We start from the raw sequence: 22,627 nt of genomic DNA, 5'->3' as shown, positions 1-22,627 counted from the left end.
ATTAGAAAGCAGAGGATGATGTAACATTTTTGCTCCGTTCAGAGATTTTTACTGACATCACTTCCTCTCTAGTTCAACCCTCATTTTGTGTTTGATTCAAATTTATAAATTCGGTGTTGCAAGTGAAAAATGACTGTTTAATTAGGACTCATCATAAAACATTAATATTACAGACGATACAGATCATTTTCAGGATATTTGGCTTTTGAGTAATTTTGACAATGTAAAAAGTTGACACTGCAATATTATATCATGAAAGTAGGGCATTGAAGTAGAAGCATGCATTGATGATTTCCTCATCTCAAATATTTTGAGGGGGGAAAAAAAAAGCCACGAGCATTGGTGGGTGTACCACCACAAAGAATGTCAATGTCTCGATGACGTCATGTACGCTTGAGCATCAATTACAGCTTGACAAAGACCTCTAGGCCTCAGGTCAACATTTTGTTTGCTGACGCATGGACTCCCACTCTTGAGGGGCGGCCTCCAAGTCATGAAGGTTCTGGGAGACAGAGTTAGGAGTCTCTGCATGGTGACTCAGCTGATCCCTGAGGTCTTTGAGATTCAGCTCCCTTGGTGTTCCCACCGATTATTGGAGTTAATCAGGTAGTACCATCTTGTCAATGTAGCAGTCATAAAGTGTAGAGCAGCTCTGTAGTGACGAGACCCTCCTGCCCAACAGTGGCTAATGGGCCACGCTCTGCTTGAAGTCTCCAACATCTTTGGCACATCATTTGTTTTCACAATGAAGTGATCCTCACTGTCGAATAGGCTCATCCTGAACATTCATAAAAATGCAGAATAACCCAAATGTTATGTGAGTTGTGTTTGATTTTTGTGACTATTTTGTATGGTAAATTCATGGTTTTATCTATTTACTTGAGGAAAGTCAAACCCATTAAAGTAATTAAACCACTGAACCCATGAAACATTAAAATAAACTAAAAAGTGTAGATGTGGAAACATGTGACACATCCAGAAACATTTTGTCCATGAAGGATGTTGTTCTATTCAAGTCCACCAGAGAGGAGCACTGCATCACCATAGAAACAGAGAAAGCAGCTCCTTCAGATGTGACCTGACTCAGCTCCTCCATCAGCAGGAAGCACCTGCAGCTCTGATGGTCTTTATTTAACTTCATGTAAATGAAACGTCGGAGCTCCAATCTGCTCTTTTCCACATCACACACAGGAGAAAAGCAGCAGATTGAAGAGAAGCTCCTCCTCCTGTCAGTCCCTCTCAGCTCCAGTGGGCTATTAAATTGCTCCTCCAGCACCTCCTCTCCTCATCCTCCAAAGCCTGAATCTGTCAGCAGTAAAGTCACTTTCCAGGTTGATAGTCAGCACACAGTGGCAACATGCTGGAGAGCCTCTGCACTCTCATCACTGCTCTAACATGTGAGGAGGCTGACTTACTGCAGCTCTGAGCTCATGCTGGATTCATCAGTCTGTGTCTTTCTCTTGACTTCATGTCCTCTTGTTGTTTCCAGGTGTGAGTGCTGTGACGGTGCTGACACAGAAGCCCTCTGTTGTGTCTCTGAGCAGAGGAGAGTCAGTCACCATGGACTGTAACCTGGGAACTGTTACTAACAGGGCTGCTAGCTGGTATAAACAGGTTCCAGGAGGAGTTCCTCAGTTTGTACTCAGCTGGTATCACGGCTGGAGTTCTGTCACATATGGTTCTGGTTTCTCATCTCCAAGATTCACTTCTACTCATCAGTCAACATCAGATTATCGTTTGATGATCAATAATCTGGAGGAGGGAGACTCAGCAGTCTATTACTGTCAAACATGGGACAGCTCTGCTAAAGAGAACGTATCACAGTGATTCAGACTGTGACAAAAACCTCCTCACTCAATACTTCTGCTTTTTAGTGTCTGATACATCAGCTCATGTTCAGTCTCACTAAATTACAAATCAACTCATGTTCACACTCAGTTTCTCAGAGAAACTTTCAGATTGTTGGAAACTTTCTGCTGTTTCATCACTGAAAATAACAAGAACCAAAAGCAACTCCCTCACTCGTCCTTCATCCTCCATCATCACCATTAAAATACACCTTTAAGTCATCAAAACGACTTTATGGGGAATATGATGAAGAGTTTGTTGATTAAAGTTCTAACAGAGAATCTGTTGTGATGATAATGATGGTGGTGATGATGATTATGATGATGATAGTGGTGGTGAGGATGATAGTGATGATGGTGATGATGATGTGATGATGGTGATTGTGATGGTGATGGCGATGATGATGGTGGTGATGATGGTGATGATGATGTGATGATGGTGATTGTGATGATGATGGTGATGATGATGATGGTGATGGTGATGATGATGGTGATGATGTGATGAAGATGATGATGGTGATGATGATGATTATGATGATGATGGTGTTATATTGAGGATGTGGTGATGATGATGATGATGATGGTGATGATGATGATGATGATGATGATGATGATGATGATGATGATGGTGTTGATAATATTGATGATGTGGTGATGATGATAATGATGATGGTGATGATGATGATGGTGGTGATGATGATGATTATGATGATGATGGTGATGATGATGATGATGATAATGATGATGATGATGATGGTGATGATGATGATGGTGATGATGGTGTCACCAGTGAAGGCTGTTCTCATGTCTCAGTGTCTCCACTCATCAGTGACTCTCAGCAGGTTTTTGTACAGCTGTGTGTACAAACTGAATCACTGTGGTATTCGGACCAGGAACCAAGCTGATTGTCACCAGTAAGTACTTTTACACTCAGCAGAAACAACAAAGATTTGATGCTTTTGATACAAACTAGAAGCTTTTTCATAGAAATGTGGAGTGTGGAAATGATTTGAAATATTCTTCTGTTAGTCTTTGACCTGCTTTGATACTTTATCTGTCAGCTAAAGGAAACATCTCCAAAGATTACATCATTTCAATCAGTTTCTCACCAAATATTGTTGAGTTTTCTTCATTTTCACCTGTTTTTAATAACTGCAGAACAGATTTTCTACCTAAACGTATTTTAAATTGACTTTGGTTTCTTGGCTCGTGTTTGATGGAAGTGAGTGAAAAAGGTTTTGGAAAATTCATCCAACTTCATTCAGCATAAATTTTAAATATATAACTTTATATTTTTGTATCATTTGCTGGTCATAATTTTACATTGGTCAAATATTTAATTGATGCTGTTTTTGTTCAAAATGACTCTGAAATGGTGTAAAATATCTGCTTTAGTGAGATTTTTCTCATATTGTTGCTGAGGATTGAAGGTTTTATTTGCTGAGTGTGTTTGTGATGTTTTCAACCAAACTCCTAAATTCATTAGTTCCTGTTGAACTTTGTGTGAGTGTGTGAATTTCTTCTTCATGTATTTTCAGGCTCCAGCCTCCCTCCTCCTGTCCTGACAGTCTTCCCTCCGTCCAGAGCTGAGCTCCAGTCCAACAAAGCCACTCTGGTCTGTCTGTCCAGACTCTCTGCACCTTTTGCAGAGGTGAGCTGGTTGCTTGGTGACACTTCAGTGAGCAGCGGGATCTCCACCAGCACTCCTGTCCAACAAGCAGACCAGACTTTCCAAATCAGCAGCCATCTGTCCATCCTGACGTCAGACTGGGACGCGCAGAAGGTTTACACCTGTAAAGTGTCTGTGGGCTCCCAGACTGCAGAGAAAAGCATCAAGAAGTCCGAGTGTGAAGAATAGTGGAGGAGCAGCAGCACCATTTCACATCTGCTTCTTTAGTCTTTGTGCTGCATCAGCAGCTTCACATGTCAGAGGAGACCAGTCTGCATGCTTGGAATCAATGTTGTCACGCTGAGCTGCTGCTCTTGGAGCAGCTTTGCAGCTGCTCTGTTTTTACAATCTTTCAATAAAAACTCATCAAGTTGAAGAAAAAGAACTCTTTCTGTTTATTTGGACTCTTCCAAATGTTGTTTTCAACAATAATCAATAAAAGTTCAGTGATTTTCGTGTCTTGTCTCAGGACAACAGAAAAATCAGATCTATAATAAAGTGAAACTGAGTTTTCATGCTTCATCTGTGAAGCGTGGCCTCTGGACGCCTCAGTACTTTCCCAGGATGCACCTGCAGGCCTCCTCACTCATTTATAGCTGCATCTAAATGGAGCTCAAATGTCAGCTGGGTTTCTGTTTAGCGTGTCCATATTTAAAGTGGAGCATCCAGAAATGTGTCAAACATTTTCCTGTGAGCACTCAAGAACTCTGCTCTGATTGATGCAACAGATGCAGAACCTGAACAATGGAGCTCAAATGTCAGCTGTGTAAAAACAGAGGGAACCGTTTTATCATTAAAAAAATATATTTGAAGAACAATGATTTTATTGTTTAATATGTGGAGGATATTTATGTGTTTAAATGTCACAACAGGATCATCAAGGGTGAAAGACTCGATGTTCCAGATAATTCATGATGTGATCCACGATGATGATACGATCAACACATATCGATCCAGCGATCAACAATCTGGGTTGGATTGATTTTACTCTCTGCAGTTACACTGAGCAACAGTGCATAAATGTATCGATGGCTGCTGATGCCTAAACGGAGTGTTGTCATGACGATAATGTGCTTGAGTGATGTAACCAGTGTATTTAGAGCTCAGACACGTCACCCTTGTGTAGAAGGAGACCCTGTTGAGTCTGATGTTGAAGCTCTAGCAGCAAGTTCTCAGCGAGCATGAAGATGAATGAATCCATGCTTGTGTTGTTCTCTCCTCTCAGCTGCTGCAGGCACCTCTCTGAATACGGAACTGGAATTATGGACGTTTGTCCAGGTTTGGTTCAAGGATTGGAAACAAATGGGAGAATACAGTGATCCCTCGTTTATCGCGGGAGTTGCGTTCCAAAAATAACACGCGAAAAGTGAAATCCGTGAAGTAGTCAGCTTTATTTTATTTTATTTTTTTACAATGCAATACTGAACTATAGAATGAAACCAAAAATCAAAACCTGTTTTAAAGCCCAAAATTTGTTTAAAACAATAATTTTAATATAGTAATACAAGGTTGGAAACATTGTCACTCGCGTATTTCAGTCCCAGCTGTGCCTCTTCGTCCTGACTCCGCTCCGCTGGAGCGTCTGTTTCTACTGAAGGCGCAGGAGTCTTTCTCCGAGAGAAGAACATTGTTATGGGTAGTTGTTGGCGCTCTTTTTTCTGAGCAAGAAGATTTTTATAAACGGATATGCCACCTTCGATTATATTTGAGAACTGCAATGAACAACTCGCAAAAAAAAATCCGTGAAGCAGCGAAGCCGTGAAAGATGAAACGCGATATAGCGAGGGATCACTGTATTGACAACAGAACTAGAGTGCTCCAAACACAACACAGCACATGGAGGTGAAAATGGTGGGAACTCCACCCAGAGACTCACTTCCTCACCCTTACATCACACCTTACTGTTGAGCTTCAAACCCATCACCACTTTGAGGCTTCTGTCAGCTGCAATGTGTCCTACACACTCCAGGGAGGACAAAACATGGTCCCTGACATCTTCACGAGGAATTTTCCAGCCTCCTCTTCGGAGCCTCGATGTCGGAGAGGAAGAGGAGGAGGGGGGAAGGCCGTTCCACTCAGAAGGCACCTGTCTGCATGCTTGTGTCCCAAAAACCTGACACAGAGTAGCAGAAGATTGTTCTTTTCAAAAGGTCGCCCAGTATTTATTGAAGATCAAAAAGGAGTTTTGGAGTCTGTTGTGCAAAATGCACAAGTGTCGTTCAAAACTCAGCATGAGCTGTCAGATGATGACTGAATAAGGAGAACATTCAGTGTCTAAACTAAGGGACAATACACCAGTGCAGGCCTACATGGATCCTATCTGTGATTATTAATCTTGACTACTTTGGGTGAATATATGAGGAGTCAAAGCTAAAACATTGTTAATTCACACACAGAGCCTTAACTCTGTTTTATCTTGAGGGTTGAATTTTATAACCCTTCAATCCATAAACCAGTGACTGAGTCGTTCCAGAGAAAGAGGTCAGTGTCTTGGTTTCCACATCTTCCATACAGATGTTTGTTCCACAACAGGAGACACCAGTGAGCCCACGGTGCAGCCATGTTTCTGTCTGTGGAAGCTTTCTCTGAATTGGAAGTAGGTGGTGGTAAGAGAGGCTGAGCAGAGAGCAAATGTGTTCTGTCAGTGTGTTGTCCTGGACCGGGCGCCTCCTCACTGCATCTGAAGCTGCCATGCAGGTGAACAGTCAGGTGACATCATAGAACAACCATGGTTCCGTTTGACTCTAATTGGAGAGTTTGAAGCCTCCACAGAGGTGGGCTGAAGCACTTTTGGAAAGAACAACGTGGACAATGTCCAGGAGGTCAGCCAGGAACTTGGAACTGTTGCTGAAAGATTGGGCAGCTGTTTGTGTCTGAAGTGAGAGGAGACAACATGGGCTGATAAATGACCTGCAGCAGCCACCATGTGACACAAACCCAGGTCAGATCCATCTGTGGAGGCTCAAACACAGACTCAGTATGACTGATGAGAGGCTGCAGGAACCAGTGAGGGTGTTGGTCTGGCATTAAGATCCAGATGCAGCATTTTCTTAGTTCCACATTCTGCAAGACTGAAATAGTGGAAAAGCATTTTTTCATTTAAACAGTTTAAAGTTCAGTTCATTTAATGAGACGGTTCCCTCTGTTTTTACACAGCTGACATTTGACCTCCATTTAGATGCAGCTATAAATGAGTGAGGAGGCCTGCAGGTGCATCCTGGGAAAGTACTGAGGCGTCCAGAGGCCACGCTTCACAGATGAAGCATGAAAACTCAGTTTCACTTTATTATAGATCTGATTTTTCTGTTGTCCTGAGACAAGACACTAAAATCACTGAACTTTTATTGATTATTGTTGAAAACAACATTTGGAAGAGTCCAAATAAACAGAAAGAGTTCTTTTTCTTCAACTTGATGAGTTTTTATTGAAAGATTGTAAAAACAGAGCAGCTGCAAAGCTGCTCCAAGAGCAGCAGCTCAGCGTGACAACATTGATTCCAAGCATGCAGACTGGTCTCCTCTGACATGTGAAGCTGCTGATGCAGCACAAAGACTAAAGAAGCAGATGTGAAATGGTGCTGCTGCTCCTCCACTATTCTTCACACTCGGACTTCTTGATGCTTTTCTCTGCAGTCTGGGAGCCCACAGACACTTTACAGGTGTAAACCTTCTGCGCGTCCCAGTCTGACGTCAGGATGGACAGATGGCTGCTGATTTGGAAAGTCTGGTCTGCTTGTTGGACAGGAGTGCTGGTGGAGATCCCGCTGCTCACTGAAGTGTCACCAAGCAACCAGCTCACCTCTGCAAAAGGTGCAGAGAGTCTGGACAGACAGACCAGAGTGGCTTTGTTGGACTGGAGCTCAGCTCTGGACGGAGGGAAGACTGTCAGGACAGGAGGAGGGAGGCTGGAGCCTGAAAATACATGAAGAAGAAATTCACACACTCACATAAAGTTCAACAGGAACTAATGAATTTAGGAGTTTGGTTGAAAACATCACAAACACACTCAGCAAATAAAACCTTCAATCTTCAGCAACAATTTGAGGAAAATCTCACTAAACCAGATATTTTACACCATTTCAGAGTCATTTTGAATATAAACAGCATCAATTCAATATTTGACCAAAGTAAAATTATAACCAGCAAATGATACAAAAATATAAAGTAAAAAAATTAAAATGTGAATTTCAGCTGAATTAATTTGGGTGAATTTTACAAAACCTTTTTCACTCACTTCCATCAAACACGAGCCAAGAAACCAAAGTCAATTTTAAATACGTTTAGGTAGAAAATCTGTTCTGCAGTTATTAAAAACAGGTGAAAATGAAGAAAACTCAACAATATTTGGTGAGAAACTGATTGAAATGATGTAATCTTTGGAGATGTTTCCTTTAGCTGACAGATAAAGTATCAAAGCAGGTCAAAGACTAACAGAAGAATATTTCAAATCATTTCCACACTCCACATTTCTATGAAAAAGCTTCTAGTTTGTATCAAAAGCATCAAATCTTTGTTGTTTCTGCTGAGTGTAAAAGTACTTACTGGTGACAATCAGCTTGGTTCCTGGTCCGAATACCACAGTGATTCAGTTTGTACACACAGCTGTACAAAAACCTGCTGAGAGTCACTGATGAGTGGAGACACTGAGACATGAGAACAGCCTTCACTGGTGACACCACCATCATCATCATCATTATCATCATCATCATCACCATCATCACCATCATCATCATTATCATCATCATCATCACCACATCATCAATATTATCAACACCATCATCATCATCATCATCATCATCACCATCATCTTCATCACATCATCACCATCATCATCACCATCATCATCATCACCATCACCATCATCATCACAATCACCATCATCTTTACCATCATCATCATCAATATCATCATCATCACCATCATCACCATCATCATCATCGCCATCACCATCATCATTGTCACCATCATCACTATCATCATCGTCATCATCGTCATCATCATCACCATCAGCATCATCATTATCATTATTATCACCATCATCACCATCATCATTGTCATTATCATTATCACCATCATCATCATCATCACCACCATCATCATCACCACCACTATCATCATCATAATCATCATCACCACCATCATTATCATCATCTTCATCATCTTCATCATTATCATCGTCACCATCATCATCACCACAACAGATTCTCTGTTAGAACTTTAATCAACAAACTCTTCATCATATTCCCCATAAAGTCGTTTTGATGACTTAAAGGTGTATTTTAATGGTGATGATGGAGGATGAAGGACGAGTGAGGGAGTTGGTTTTGGTTCTTGTTATGTTCAGTGATGAAACAGCAGAAAGTTTCCAACAATCTGAAAGTTTCTTTGAGAAACTTGAGTGTGAACATGAGTTGATTTGTAATTTAGTGAGACTGAACATGAGCTGATGTATCAGACACTAAAAAGCAGAAGTATTGAGTGAGGAGGTTTTTGTCACAGTCTGAATCACTGTGATACGTTCTCTTTAGCAGAGTCGTCCCATGTTATACAGTAATAGACTGCTGAGTCTCCCTCCTCCAGATTATTGATCATCAAACGATAATCTGATGTTGACTGATGAGTAGAAGTGAATCTTGGAGATGAGAAACCAGAACCATAGTCAACAGAACTCCAGCTGCTACGCCAGCTCAGCACATACTGAGGAACTCCTCCTGGAACCTGTTTATACCAGCCAGCATAGTTAGTACCAGTTCCCAGGTTACAGTCCATGGTGATTGACTCTCCTCTGCTCAGAGACACAACAGAGGGCTTCTGTGTCAGCACCGTCACAGCACTCACACCTGGAAACAACAAGAGGACATGAAGTCAAGAGAAAGACACAGACTGATGAATCCAGCATGAGCTCAGAGCTGCAGTAAGTCAGCCTCCTCACATGTTAGAGCAGTGATGAGAGTGCAGAGGCTCTCCAGCATGTTGCCACTGTGTGCTGACTATCAACCTGGAAAGTGACTTTACTGCTGACAGATTCAGGCTTTGAAGGATGAGGAGAGGAGGTGCTGGAGGAGCAATTTAATAGCCCACTGGAGCTGAGAGGGACTGACAGGAGGAGGAGCTTCTCTTCAATCTGCAGCTTTTCTCCTGTGTGTGATGTGGAAAAGAGCAGATTGGAGCTCCAACGTTTCATTTACATGAAGTTAAATAAAGACCATCAGAGCTGCAGGTGCTTCCTGCTGATGGAGGAGCTGAGTCAGGTCACAGCTGAAGGAGCTGCTTTCTCTGTTCCTATGGTGATGCAGTGCTCCTCTCTGGTGGACTTGAACAGAACAACATCCTTCATGGACAAAATGTCTCTTTGTGTTTCACATGTTTACACATGTAATCATTTGATCATAAAAATATAAGGGGATAAAACCCAATTGATGTCGAGATGTTTTTCTTCTCTTCTTTCTACCTTGCTTTTCCTCCTCTATTCTTTCCTTCTTTACCCTTTTCTCATCAAATGGAGCCCATCCCCACCATATCATCTTGGTCCTGCTCAAGATTTCTTCCATTTTAAAGAACCTTTTGACCTGCCACTGTTGACTCAGTGATCAGCCTCTGGGATCCCGTGAAGCTACTTGACTGAAACTTTTGTTTAAGAAATGAATGTTGATCTGAATCAGTTTCTCCAGATTAGACTGGGACAGAACTGGTTTAATCTGGATATTGTTGAGAGTCCAATCAGAGGTTCTGATCTTTGATCTGTCAATCATTGAAGGACAGGTTTTGATTGACATCTGTCACTTTAAGAACCATTGTGAATAAGTTAAAATTACTGAAGCTGAATCTTTAGAAATATTTATATTTAAGTCGAAATATTTCAGCTAAATCAAACGTGAAGCGAGCAGAAACCCACTATCTTGTGGTGCTCTCATGTTCCAGAACTACAACATAACTGAAGTGTCCAGTACAGTCCAAAGTGCTCAGAGACATGATGGACGGGCCTGTAACTGGATCAGTACTGGTGTTGGCTGGAGCCAGTAAAGTTCAGTCAGACACCAACTGACATGGAGCAGCACAGCAGTTACAGATTATCAGGTAAACGGGGAATTGAAATAACCCGTTTTATCACATTTTTGTCCCACTGAGCACCACTGACTCAAACTATCACACCGTTACCTAATAGGCTGTTTGTTTATACTTTGTGAAACTTTGAGCTGTTGGGATGAACAAATCTGATATTCTGCAGTAATTTAAGACAGACACATTATTTGCCAACAGAATGGAGTTCAAAAAAGTCTTTAGAGAAATTCTCCAGGAATGACTCCGTCCCTTTGTAGCCGAGTCACTGAACAATAAATTTGGGAAAATAGTCCTCGGTCCTGTGTTACAATCTTCCCAGATTAGCCCCAAAATTAAATGTGTCTTTGCTAAATTAGTGCTTGGATATGGTTCAATCTGTGGTGAGCTAGTAAATTTGTAATAATAACATCGATGTAATGACAACATTGATGTAACGACTCATGAGATGAGAGGAAACCAGCAGCCACGCCCCTCTCAGCAGGAGGTCACATCCGCTACTGCTGCCAATGTGACAATGCTCAAATGCTGAGCAAAGGCGGGTCCACCTGCTCTACACACGATCCACATTCACACCAGTCCTGTCCCAGTCTGATCTGGAGGGACTGATCCAGGTCAAACCAAGGCAGCTCGGCTCAACTCAACTTTATCAACGAAGCATTAATTAAAATCAAGAAGCTTCAAAGGAATTCAGAGGCTGATCATTGAGACAGCAACAGCTGCAGGGCTAAAGTCCAGTTTAACATGAAGAAACCCTGAGCAGGACCAGACTCATATGAGGGGACCCTCTTGCTGATGACAAAGAAGGTAAGAAGTGGGAGGAGAGCAGGAAAAAGAAAAAAGAACAGATCCATACAACCCTCATGCAATTACATGTGGAACTAAAATAAAGATTTTTTGTATGTCATAATCAATACATATCAATACCTACAAACATACATGTGATCAGAAGAGCCTGTAAGTATTCTTGACATCACTGTACATTTGACCAGTAGCTCAGTTATTGATACTATACAACATTAAAATAAAAGCAAGAAACACTGAAACAAGTAAAAGTGAAGTTAATACAACCAGACTGAATTAAAGAGGTGTCTAATGAGTCTAGATTTGAAGATGAGGAGTGATTCATTGTTACGGAAGATTGACAGACGTGAACTGAGCCCCCAAATGCAGACACAGACGACAAGATCAGCTTCAGCTCTGACTGAAAATGAACAGCGTGTGTGCCAGCAATTCTCAGCAGAGATGAGACCACAGCGAGGCAGGAAGCAGGCTGGGCGAAACAGGCAGGAACAGGTCGCAGTGTTGGAGCACTGCAGGCAACAGACCGGCAAAATGAGCAGAAAGCAAGTTAGAAAGTTAGGAAGAGAGACACAGGAGGGTGGTGAGAGGGAAACACTCGGGTATGGAGGAGGTGGATGGACATTAATGTGGTGGAGGAGGAGGGTTGGTTATGATGCCAGCAGCAGAGTTCTGGACCTGGAGGAGTTTATTGAGGTGACTTAAGAGGAGAAAGCTGCAATCATCTAAACAGGTGACAAAGATGAGGAAAAGAATGAAAGCAGCAGGAGAGAGATGGAGGGACGGAGATGGTTGAGGTTACACAGGTGAATGTCATGATCCTGTTCATGTCTGTTTTGTAATTGCAGTTTGTTTCCACCAGGGGGCGGGGTTGACCTGTTTCCCGGCTCGTGCTGCCTGCTTCCACACCTGCAGCTGATCAGCTTGATTGGAAGTCTTTTTCAGCAGCTGGCACGAGCCGATCAGAGTCCGGTCGTTTCTTCTGTCCTGTTGGTAACTGAGTGTTTATAGACTTTAAACCTTCACTGTTCCTGTTTGGATTATCCTTGTGTCTGTTGAAGAGCACCGTTCTGAGTTGGGTTTCTCTGTTCACGATTCACCAACGCACATTTGGGTCTCACCTGCACTTTAATAAATGTTTCACTTTGAGATTTCCTGCCTCCTGTCTGCATTCTGGGTTCCACCTTCGTGTACCAGTTGTAGTGAAAGTATGATGACGAGTGATGTCACCGATTTGTGATCGAAATTGGAGATAAATTTACAACATTCTTTGTCAAATTGCAAGAACTGAGTGAAGCCTATGAGATATGAATGGAAGCAGTTAGGGGGGCGTGGGGGACACCAATGGAGGAGTCTATTGAGGAGGATGGGCTGTGAGATGGTGTAGAAGTGCCACTTAGATCAAAGATCAAGAAGGTCCAGGAGGGAGAGGAAGCTGGTGCCAGCTGCACAGAGGAGATGCTTGGATATTTAAAATAGAGCGATCTCAGTGCTGTGATGTTGAGGGAGACCAGACTGGAAACATTAATGGGTGTGTAGTTGGAAGACAAATGAATTTTCAAGACTGTTTTTGTTGCTGATTTAGAAATGGGGAAAGATGACTGTAATTATTGGGATCTGAACCAGGTTTTTTAAAATGTGACAAAATGCTGTAGCTGGAAAATGGATGGAACAATTCTAGTGGTGAGTGAGGACTTGATGATGGCAATAATAAGAGGGAGCATTAAACTGAGCAATTAGAAAGAGTCTTTAGGGTGGAAAATCCATACTTTTATTTCTCTACATGAGGATGATCAAACTCTTAAAGAGAAATTACATTTATAAACCTGTGACACAGAGACATTTTGTCCATTAAGGATGTTGTTCTGTTCAAGTCCACCAGAGAGGAGCACTGCATCACCATAGAAACAGAGAAAGCAGCTCCTTCAGCTGTGACCTGACTCAGCTCCTCCATCAGCAGGAAGCACCTGCAGCTCTGATGGTCTTTATTTAACTTCATGTAAATGAAACGTTGGAGCTCCAATCTGCTCTTTTCCACATCACACACAGGAGAAAAGCTGCAGATTGAAGAGAAGCTCCTCCTCCTGTCAGTCCCTCTCAGCTCCAGTGGGCTATTAAATTGCTCCTCCAGCACCTCCTCTCCTCATCCTCCAAAGCCTGAATCTGTCAGCAGTAAAGTCACTTTCCAGGTTGATAGTCAGCACACAGTGGCAACATGCTGGAGAGCCTCTGCACTCTCATCACTGCTCTAACATGTGAGGAGGCTGACTTACTGCAGCTCTGAGCTCATGCTGGATTCATCAGTCTGTGTCTTTCTCTTGACTTCATGTCCTCTTGTTGTTTCCAGGTGTGAGTGCTGTGACGGTGCTGACACAGAAGCCCACTGTTGTGTCTCTGAGCAGAGGAGAGTCAGTCACCATGGACTGTAACCTGGGAACTGTTACTAACAGTGCTGGTTACTGGTTTAAACAGGTTCCAGGAGGAGTTCCTCAGTTTGTACTGAGCTGGTATCACGGCTGGAGTTCTGTCACATATGGTTCTGGTTTCTCATCTCCAAGATTCACTTCTACTCATCAGTCAACAACAGATTATCGTTTGATGATCAATAATCTGGAGGAGGGAGACTCAGCAGTTTATTATTGTGGAACATGGGACTACTCTGCTAGCGAGGGCGTATCACAGTGATTCAGACTGTGACAAAAACCTCCTCACTCAACACTTCTGCTTTTTAGTGTCTGATACATCAGCTCATGTTCAGTCTCACTAAATTACAAATCAACTCATGTTCACACTCAGTTTCTCAGAGAAACTTTCAGATTGTTGGAAACTTTCTGCTGTTTCATCACTAAAAATAACAAGAACCAAAACCAACTCCCTCACTCATCCTTCATCCTCCATCATCACCATTAAAATACACCTTTAAGTCATCAAAACGACTTTATGGGGAATATGATGAAGAGTTTGTTGATTAAAGTTCTAACAGAGAATCTGTTGTGATGATAATGATGATGATGAAGATGATGATGGTGATTATGATGATGGTGATGATGATGATGGTGATGATTATGACAATGACAATGATGATCAAGAAGATGAAGAGGATGATGATGGTAATGATGGTGATGATGATGATGAGGATAATGATGGTGATGATGATGATGATGATGATGATGATGATGATGATGGTGTCACCAGTGAAGGCTGTTCTCATGTCTCAGTGTCTCCACTCATCAGTGACTCTCAGCAGGTTTTTGTACAGCTGTGTGTACAAACTGAATCACTGTGGTATTCGGACCAGGAACCAAGCTGATTGTCACCAGTAAGTACTTTTACACTCAGCAGAAACAACAAAGATTTGATGCTTTTGATACAAACTAGAAGCTTTTTCATAGAAATGTGGAGTGTGGAAATGATTTGAAATATTCTTCTGTTAGTCTTTGACCTGCTTTGATACTTTATCTGTCAGCTAAAGGAAACATCTCCAAAGATTACATCATTTCAATCAGTTTCTCACCAAATATTGTTGAGTTTTCTTCATTTTCACCTGTTTTTAATAACTGCAGAACAGATTTTCTACCTAAACGTATTTTAAATTGACTTTGGTTTCATGGCTCGTGTTTGATGGAAGTGAGTGAAAAAGGTTTTAGAAAATTCATCCAAATTAATTCAGTTGCTGAAATTCTCATTTTAATTATGTAACTTTATATTTTTGTATCATTTGCTGGTCATAATTTTACTTTGGTCAAATATTGAATTGATGCTGTTTATGTTCAAAATGACTCTGAAATGGTGTAAAATATCTGGTTTCGTGAGATTTTCCTCATATTGTTGCTGAAGATTGAAGGTTTTGTTTGCTCAGTGTGTTTGTGATGTTTTCAACCAAACTCCTAAATTCATTAGTTCCTGTTGAACTTTGTGTGAGTGTGTGAATTTCTTCTTCATGTATTTTCAGGCTCCAGCCTCCCTCCTCCTGTCCTGACAGTCTTCCCTCCGTCCAGAGCTGAGCTCCAGTCCAACAAAGCCACTCTGGTCTGTCTGTCCAGACTCTCTGCACCTTTTGCAGAGGTGAGCTGGTTGCTTGGTGACACTTCAGTGAGCAGCGGGATCTCCACCAGCACTCCTGTCCAACAAGCAGACCAGACTTTCCAAATCAGCAGCCATCTGTCCATCCTGACGTCAGACTGGGACGCGCAGAAGGTTTACACCTGTAAAGTGTCTGTGGGCTCCCAGACTGCAGAGAAAAGCATCAAGAAGTCCGAGTGTGAAGAATAGTGGAGGAGCAGCAGCACCATTTCACATCTGCTTCTTTAGTCTTTGTGCTGCATCAGCAGCTTCACATGTCAGAGGAGACCAGTCTGCATGCTTGGAATCAATGTTGTCACGCTGAGCTGCTGCTCTTGGAGCAGCTTTGCAGCTGCTCTGTTTTTACAATCTTTCAATAAAAACTCATCAAGTTGAAGAAAAAGAGCTCTTTCTGTTTATTTGGACTCTTCCAAATGTTGTTTTCAACAATAATCAATAAAAGTTCAGTGATTTTAGTGTCTTGTCTCGGGACAACAGAAAAATCAGATCTATAATAAAGTGAAACTGAGTTTTCATGATTCATCAGTGAAGCGTGGCCTCTGGACGCCTCAGTACTTTCCCAGGATGCACCTGCAGGCCTCCTCACTCATTTATAGCTGCATCTAAATGGAGCTCAAATGTCAGCTGTGTAAAAACAGAGGGAACCGTCTCATTAAATGAACTGAACTTTAAACTGTTTCAATGAAAAAATGCTTTTCCACTATTTCAGTCTTGCAGAATGTGGAACTAAGAAAATGCTGCATCTGGATCTTAATGCCAGACCAACACCCTCACTGGTTCCTGCAGCCTCTCATCAGTCATACTGGGTCTGTGTTTGAGCCTCCACAGATGGATTTGACCTGGGTTTGTGTCACATGGTGGCTGCTGCAGGTCATTTATCAGCCCATGTTGTCTCCTCTCACTTCAGACACAAACAGCTGCCCAATCTTTCAGCAACAGTTCCAAGTTCCTGGCTGACCTCCTGGACATTGTCCACGTTGTTCTTTCCAAAAGTGCTTCAGCCCACCTCTGTGGAGGCTTCAAACTCTCCAATTAGAGTCAGACGGAACCATGGTTGTTCTATGATGTCACCTGACTGTTCACCTGCATGGCAGCTTCAGATGCAGTGAGGAGGCGCCCGGTCCAGGACAACACACTGACAGAACACATTTGCTCTCTGCTCAGCCTCTCTTACCACCAGCTACTTCCAATTCAGAGAAAGCTTCCACAGACAGAAACATGGCTGCACCGTGGGCTCACTGGTGTCTCCTGTTGTGGAACAAACATCTGTATGGAAGATGTGGAAACCAAGACACTGACCTCTTTCTCTGGAATGACTCAGCCACTGGTTTATGGATTGAAGGGTTATAAAATTCAACCCTCAAGATAAAACAGAGTTAAGGCTCTGTGTGTGAATTAACAGTGTTTTAGCTTTGACTCCTCATATATTCACCCAAAATAGTCAACATTAATAATCACAGATAGGATCCATGTAGGCCTGCACTGGTGTATTGTCCCTTAGTTTAGACACTGAATGTTCTCCTTATTCAGTCATCATCTGACAGCTCATGCTGAGTTTTGAACGACACTTGTGCATTTTGCACAACAGACTCCAAAACTCCTTTTTGATCTTCAATAAATACTGGGCGACCTTTTGAAAAGAACCATCTTATGGTACTCTGTGTTTTTTGGACACAAGCATGCAGACAGGTGCCTTCTGAGTGGAACGGCCTTCCCCCCTCCTCCTCTTCCTCTCCGACATCGAGGCTCCGAAGAGGAGGCTGGAAAATTCCTCGTGAAGATGTCAGGGACCATGTTTTGTCCTCCCTGGAGTGTGTAGGACACATTGCAGCTGACAGAAGCCTCAAAGTGGTGATGGGTTTGAAGCTCAACAGTAAGGTGTGATGTAAGGGTGAGGGAGTGAGTCTCTGGGTGGAGTTCCCACCATTTTCACCTCCATGTGCTGTGTTGTGTTTGTAGCACTCTAGTTCTGTTGTCAATATTCTTCCATTTGTTTCCAATCCTTGAACCAAACCTGGACAAACGTCCATAATTCCAGTTCCGTATTCAGAGAGGTGCCTGCAGCAGCTGAGAGGAGAGAACAACACAAGCATGGATTCATTCATCTTCATGCTCGCTGAGAACTTCCTGCTAGAGCTTCAACATCAGACTCAACAGGGTCTCCTTCTACACAAGGGTGACATGTCTGAGCTCTAACTACACTGGTTACATCATTCAAGCACATTATTGTCATGACAACGCTCCGTTTAGGCATCAGCAGCCACATATACATTTATGCACTGTTGCTCAGTGTAACTGCAGAGAATAAAATCAATCCAGCCCAGATTGTTGATCGCTGGATCGATGTGTGTTGATCGTATCATCATCGTGGATCACATCATGAATTATCTGGAACATCGAGTCTTTCACCCTTGATGATCCTGTTGTGACATTTAAACACATAAATATCCTCCACATATTAAACAATAAAATCATTCTTCTTCAAATATAACATTTTTTTAATGATAAAATGGTTCCCTCTGTTTTTACACAGCTGACATTTGAGCTCCATTTAGATGCAGCTATAAATGAGTGAGGAGGCCTGCAGGTGCATCCTGGGAAAGTACTGAGGCGTCCAGAGGCCACGCTTCACAGATGAAGCATGAAAACTAGGTTTCACTTTATTATAGATCTGATTTTTCTGTTATCCTGAGACAAGACACTAAAATCACTGAACTTTTATTGATTATTGTTGAAAACAACATTTGGAAGAGTCCGAATAAACAGAAAGAGTTCTTTTTCTTCAACTTGATGAGTTTTTATTGAAAGATTGTAAAAACAGAGCAGCTTCAAAGCTGCTCCAAGAGCAGCAGCTCAGCGTGACAACATTGATTCCAAGCATGCAGACTGGTCTCCTCTGACATGTGAAGCTGCTGATGCAGCACAAAGACTAAAGAAGCAGATGTGAAATGGTGCTGCTGCTCCTCCACTATTCTTCACACTCGGACTTCTTGATGCTTTTCTCTGCAGTCTGGGAGCCCACAGACACTTTACAGGTGTAAACCTTCTGCGCGTCCCAGTCTGACGTCAGGATGGACAGATGGCTGCTGATTTGGAAAGTCTGGTCTGCTTGTTGGACAGGAGTGCTGGTGGAGATCCCGCTGCTCACTGAAGTGTCACCAAGCAACCAGCTCACCTCTGCAAAAGGTGCAGAGAGTCTGGACAGACAGACCAGAGTGGCTTTGTTGGACTGGAGCTCAGCTCTGGACGGAGGGAAGACTGTCAGGACAGGAGGAGGGAGGCTGGAGCCTGAAAATACATGAAGAAGAAATTCACACACTCACACAAAGTTCAACAGGAACTAATGAATTTAGGAGTTTGGTTGAAAACATCACAAACACACTGAGCAAATAAAACCTTCAATCTTCAGCAACAATATGAGGAAAATCTCACTAAAGCAGATATTTTACACCATTTCAGAGTCATTTTGAATATAAACAGCATCAATTAAATATTTGACCAAAGTAAAATTATAACCAGAAAATTATACAAAAATATAAAGTTATATATTTAAAATGAGAATTTCAGCAACTGAATTAATTTGGATGAATTTTGCAAAAACTTTTTCACTCACTTCCATCAAACACGAGCCAAGAAACCAAAGTCAATTTAAAATACGTTTAAGTAGAAAATCTGTCCTGCAGTTATTAAAAACAGGTGAAAATGAAGAAAACTCAACAATATTTGGTGAGAAACTGATTGAAATGATGTAATCTTTGGAGATGTTTCCTTTAGCTGACAGATAAAGTATCAAAGCAGGTCAAAGACTAACAGAAGAATATTTCAAATCATTTCCACACTCCACATTTCTATGAAAAAGCTTCTAGTTTGTATCAAAAGCATCAAATCTTTGTTGTTTCTGCTGAGTGTAAAAGTACTTACTGGTGACAATCAGCTTGGTTCCTGGTCCAAATACCACAGTGATTCAGTTTGTACACACAGCTGTACAAAAACCTGCTGAGAGTCACTGATGAGTGGAGACACTGAGACATGAGAACAGCCTTCACTGGTGACACCATCATCACCATCATCATCGTCATCATCACCATCATCATCATCATCATCATCGTCATCATCACCATCATCATCACCATCATCATCATCACCATCATTACCATCATCATCATCCTCTTCATCTTCTTCATCATCATCGTCATTGTCATAATCATCACCATCATCATCATCACCATCATCATTATCATCGTCATCATCACCATCATCATCACCATCATCATCATGACCATCATTACCATCATCATCATCCTCTTCATTTTCTTCATCATCATCGTCATCACCATCATCATCATCACCATCATCATCATCATCATCATCATCACCACCATCATTATCACCACCACATCATCAACATCATCATCACCATCAACATCATCATCATCACCATCATCATCATCACCACCATCATTATCACCACCACATCATCAACATCATCATCATCATTTACCATCATCATTATCATCATCATCGTCATCATCACCATCATCATCATTATCATCGTCATCACCATCGTCATCATCACCATCATCATCACCATCATCATCATCACCATCATTATCATCCTCTTCATCTTCTTCATCATCATCGTCATTGTCATAATCATCACCATCATCATCATCACCATCATCATCATCACCATCACCATCATCATCATCACCACATATTCTCTGTTAGAACTTTAATCAACAAACTCTTCATCATATTCCCCATAAAGTCGTTTTGATGACTTAAAGGTGTATTTTAATGGTGATGATGGAGGATGAAGGATGAGTGAGGGAGTTGGTTTTGGTTCTTGTTATTTTCAGTGATGAAACAGCAGAAAGTTTCCAACAATCTGAAAGTTTCTCTGAGAAACTGAGTGTGAACATGAGTTGATTTGTAATTTAGTGAGACTGAACATGAGCTGATGTATCAGACACTAAAAAGCAGAAGTATTGAGTGAGGAGGTTTTTGTCACAGTCTGAATCACTGTGATACGTTCTCTTTAGCAGAGCCGTCCCATGTTCCACAGTAATAGACTGCTGAGTCTCCCTCCTCCAGATTATTGATCATCAAACGATAATCTGATGTTGACTGATGAGTAGAAGTGAATCTTGGAGATGAGAAACCAGAACCATACTCAGCAGAACTCCAGCTGTGATAAAATCTCAGCACATACTGAGGAACTCCTCCTGGAACCTGTTTATACCACTGAGCATTATTAGTACCAGTTCCCAGGTTACAGTCCATGGTGACTGACTCTCCTCTGCTCAGAGACACAACAGTGGGCTTCTGTGTCAGCACCGTCACAGCACTCACACCTGGAAACAACAAGAGGACATGAAGTCAAGAGAAAGACACAGACTGATGAATCCAGCATGAGCTCAGAGCTGCAGTAAGTCAGCCTCCTCACATGTTAGAGCAGTGATGAGAGTGCAGAGGCTCTCCAGCATGTTGCCACTGTGTGCTGACTATCAACCTGGAAAGTGACTTTACTGCTGACAGATTCAGGCTTTGGAGGATGAGGAGAGGAGGTGCTGGAGGAGCAATTTAATAGCCCACTGGAGCTGAGAGGGACTGACAGGAGGAGGAGCTTCTCTTCAATCTGCAGCTTTTCTCCTGTGTGTGATGTGGAAAAGAGCAGATTGGAGCTCCAACGTTTCATTTACATGAAGTTAAATAAAGACCATCAGAGCTGCAGGTGCTTCCTGCTGATGGAGGAGCTGAGTCAGGTCACAGCTGAAGGAGTTGCTTTCTCTGTTTCTATGGTGATGCAGTGCTCCTCTCTGGTGGACTTGAACAGAACAACATCCTTCATGGACAAAATGTCTCTGGATGTTTCAAATGTTTACACATGTAATCATTTGATCATAAAAATATAAGGGGATAAAACCCAATTGATGTCCAGATGTTTTTCTTCTCTTCTTTCTACCTTGCTTTTCCTCATCTATTCTTTCCTTCTTTACCCTTTTCTCATCAAATGGAGCCCATCCCCACCATATCATCTTGGTCCTGCTCAAGATTTCTTCCATTTTAAAGAACCTTTTGACCTGCCACTGTTGACTCAGTGATCAGCCTCTGGGATCCCGTGAAGCTACTTGACTGAAACTTTTGTTTAAGAAATAAATGTTGATCTGAATCAGTTTCTCCAGATTAGACTGGGACAGAACTGGTTTAATCTGGATATTGTTGAGAGTCCAATCAGAGGTTGTGATCTTTGATCTGTCAATCATTGAAGGGCAGGTTTTGATTGACATCTGTCACTTTAAGAACCATTGTGAATAAGTTCAAATCAATGAAGCTGAAATATTAGAAATATTTATATTTAAGTACAAAGATTTCAGCTAAATCAAACGTGAAGCGAGCAGAAACCCACCATCTTGTGGTGCTGTCATATTCCAGAACTCCAACATAACCGAAGTGTCCAGTCCAGTCCAAAGTGCTCAGAGACATGATGGACGGGCCTGTAACTGGATCAGTACTGGTGTTGGCTGGAGCCAGTAAAGTTCAGTCAGACACCGACTGACATGGAGCAGCACAGCAGTTACAGATTATCAGGTAAACGGGGAAGTGAAATAACCCGTTTAATCACATTTTTGTCCCACTGAGCACCACTGACTCAAACTATCACAGCGTTACCTAATGGGCTGTTTGTTTATACTTTGTGAAACCTTGAGCTGTTGGGATGAACAAATCTGATATTCTGCAGTAATTTAAGACAGACACATTATTTGCCAACAGAATGTAGTAAAAAAGTCTTTAGAGAAATTCTCCAGGAATGATTCCGTCCCTTTGTAGCCGAGTCACTGAACAGTAAATTTGGCAAAATAGTCCTCGGTCCTCTGTTACAATCTTCCCAGATTAGTGTAACCCAGGTTACTAAACCTTAAATAATAGCTCAGTTGTTAGAATAAATAAATTCATATTTTATTGCAAAAAATAAATAAATAGGAGCTCAATTAAAATGATCCTACGGAGAAGGGATAGGCAATTTTTTTAATTTAAAAATCTTAAATATGTTAAGTAGGTAAAATCAATCCACACAGGTTTGTTTATTAAAGTCAGTTAAAAAGGGCATTTTGTTTTAATTTAAGTGTGATGAATGTGCCTTTGTGGAAGTAGAAAAAAAGATGTGC

The 22,627-nt window shown here is 41.8% G+C and overlaps 4 protein-coding genes across 4 annotated transcripts; 2 read left to right on the top strand and 2 right to left on the bottom strand.

Moving 5' to 3' along the window:
• The first annotated feature begins 1,357 nt into the window (after positions 1 to 1,357).
• LOC115249891 (immunoglobulin lambda-1 light chain-like) lies at positions 1,358 to 3,705 on the top strand. Its single transcript, XM_029836435.1, has 4 exons — positions 1,358 to 1,397; positions 1,490 to 1,812; positions 2,725 to 2,761; positions 3,386 to 3,705. Exons 1-4 carry the CDS (start codon positions 1,358 to 1,360, stop codon positions 3,703 to 3,705), a joined length of 720 nt encoding a protein of 239 aa, XP_029692295.1.
• Positions 3,706 to 7,107: 3,402 nt separating this feature from the next.
• LOC101062375 (immunoglobulin lambda-1 light chain-like) lies at positions 7,108 to 9,487 on the bottom strand. Its single transcript, XM_029836970.1, has 4 exons — positions 9,448 to 9,487; positions 9,036 to 9,355; positions 8,058 to 8,094; positions 7,108 to 7,427 (listed from the first exon to the last, which is right to left on the bottom strand). Exons 1-4 carry the CDS (start codon positions 9,485 to 9,487, stop codon positions 7,108 to 7,110), a joined length of 717 nt encoding a protein of 238 aa, XP_029692830.1.
• A 4,103-nt stretch (positions 9,488 to 13,590) lies between these two features.
• Positions 13,591 to 15,647, top strand: LOC115250033 (immunoglobulin lambda-1 light chain-like). The gene is made up of 4 exons (XM_029836968.1): positions 13,591 to 13,630; positions 13,723 to 14,045; positions 14,658 to 14,694; positions 15,328 to 15,647. The coding sequence occupies exons 1-4, from the start codon at positions 13,591 to 13,593 to the stop codon at positions 15,645 to 15,647; spliced, it is 720 nt and encodes a 239-aa protein (XP_029692828.1).
• Positions 15,648 to 18,426: 2,779 nt separating this feature from the next.
• On the bottom strand, positions 18,427 to 20,944 carry LOC101066239 (immunoglobulin lambda-1 light chain-like). The gene is made up of 4 exons (XM_029836969.1): positions 20,905 to 20,944; positions 20,493 to 20,812; positions 19,380 to 19,416; positions 18,427 to 18,746 (listed from the first exon to the last, which is right to left on the bottom strand). The coding sequence occupies exons 1-4, from the start codon at positions 20,942 to 20,944 to the stop codon at positions 18,427 to 18,429; spliced, it is 717 nt and encodes a 238-aa protein (XP_029692829.1).
• Between the last annotated feature and the right edge of the window lie 1,683 nt (positions 20,945 to 22,627).

Source organism: Takifugu rubripes, chromosome 5 (assembly GCF_901000725.2).
Source record: "Takifugu rubripes chromosome 5, fTakRub1.2, whole genome shotgun sequence".
NCBI lineage: Eukaryota > Metazoa > Chordata > Actinopteri > Tetraodontiformes > Tetraodontidae > Takifugu > Takifugu rubripes.
Note: the sequence above shows the minus strand (reverse complement) of the source record. Positions and strands in the feature narration are given on the sequence as shown.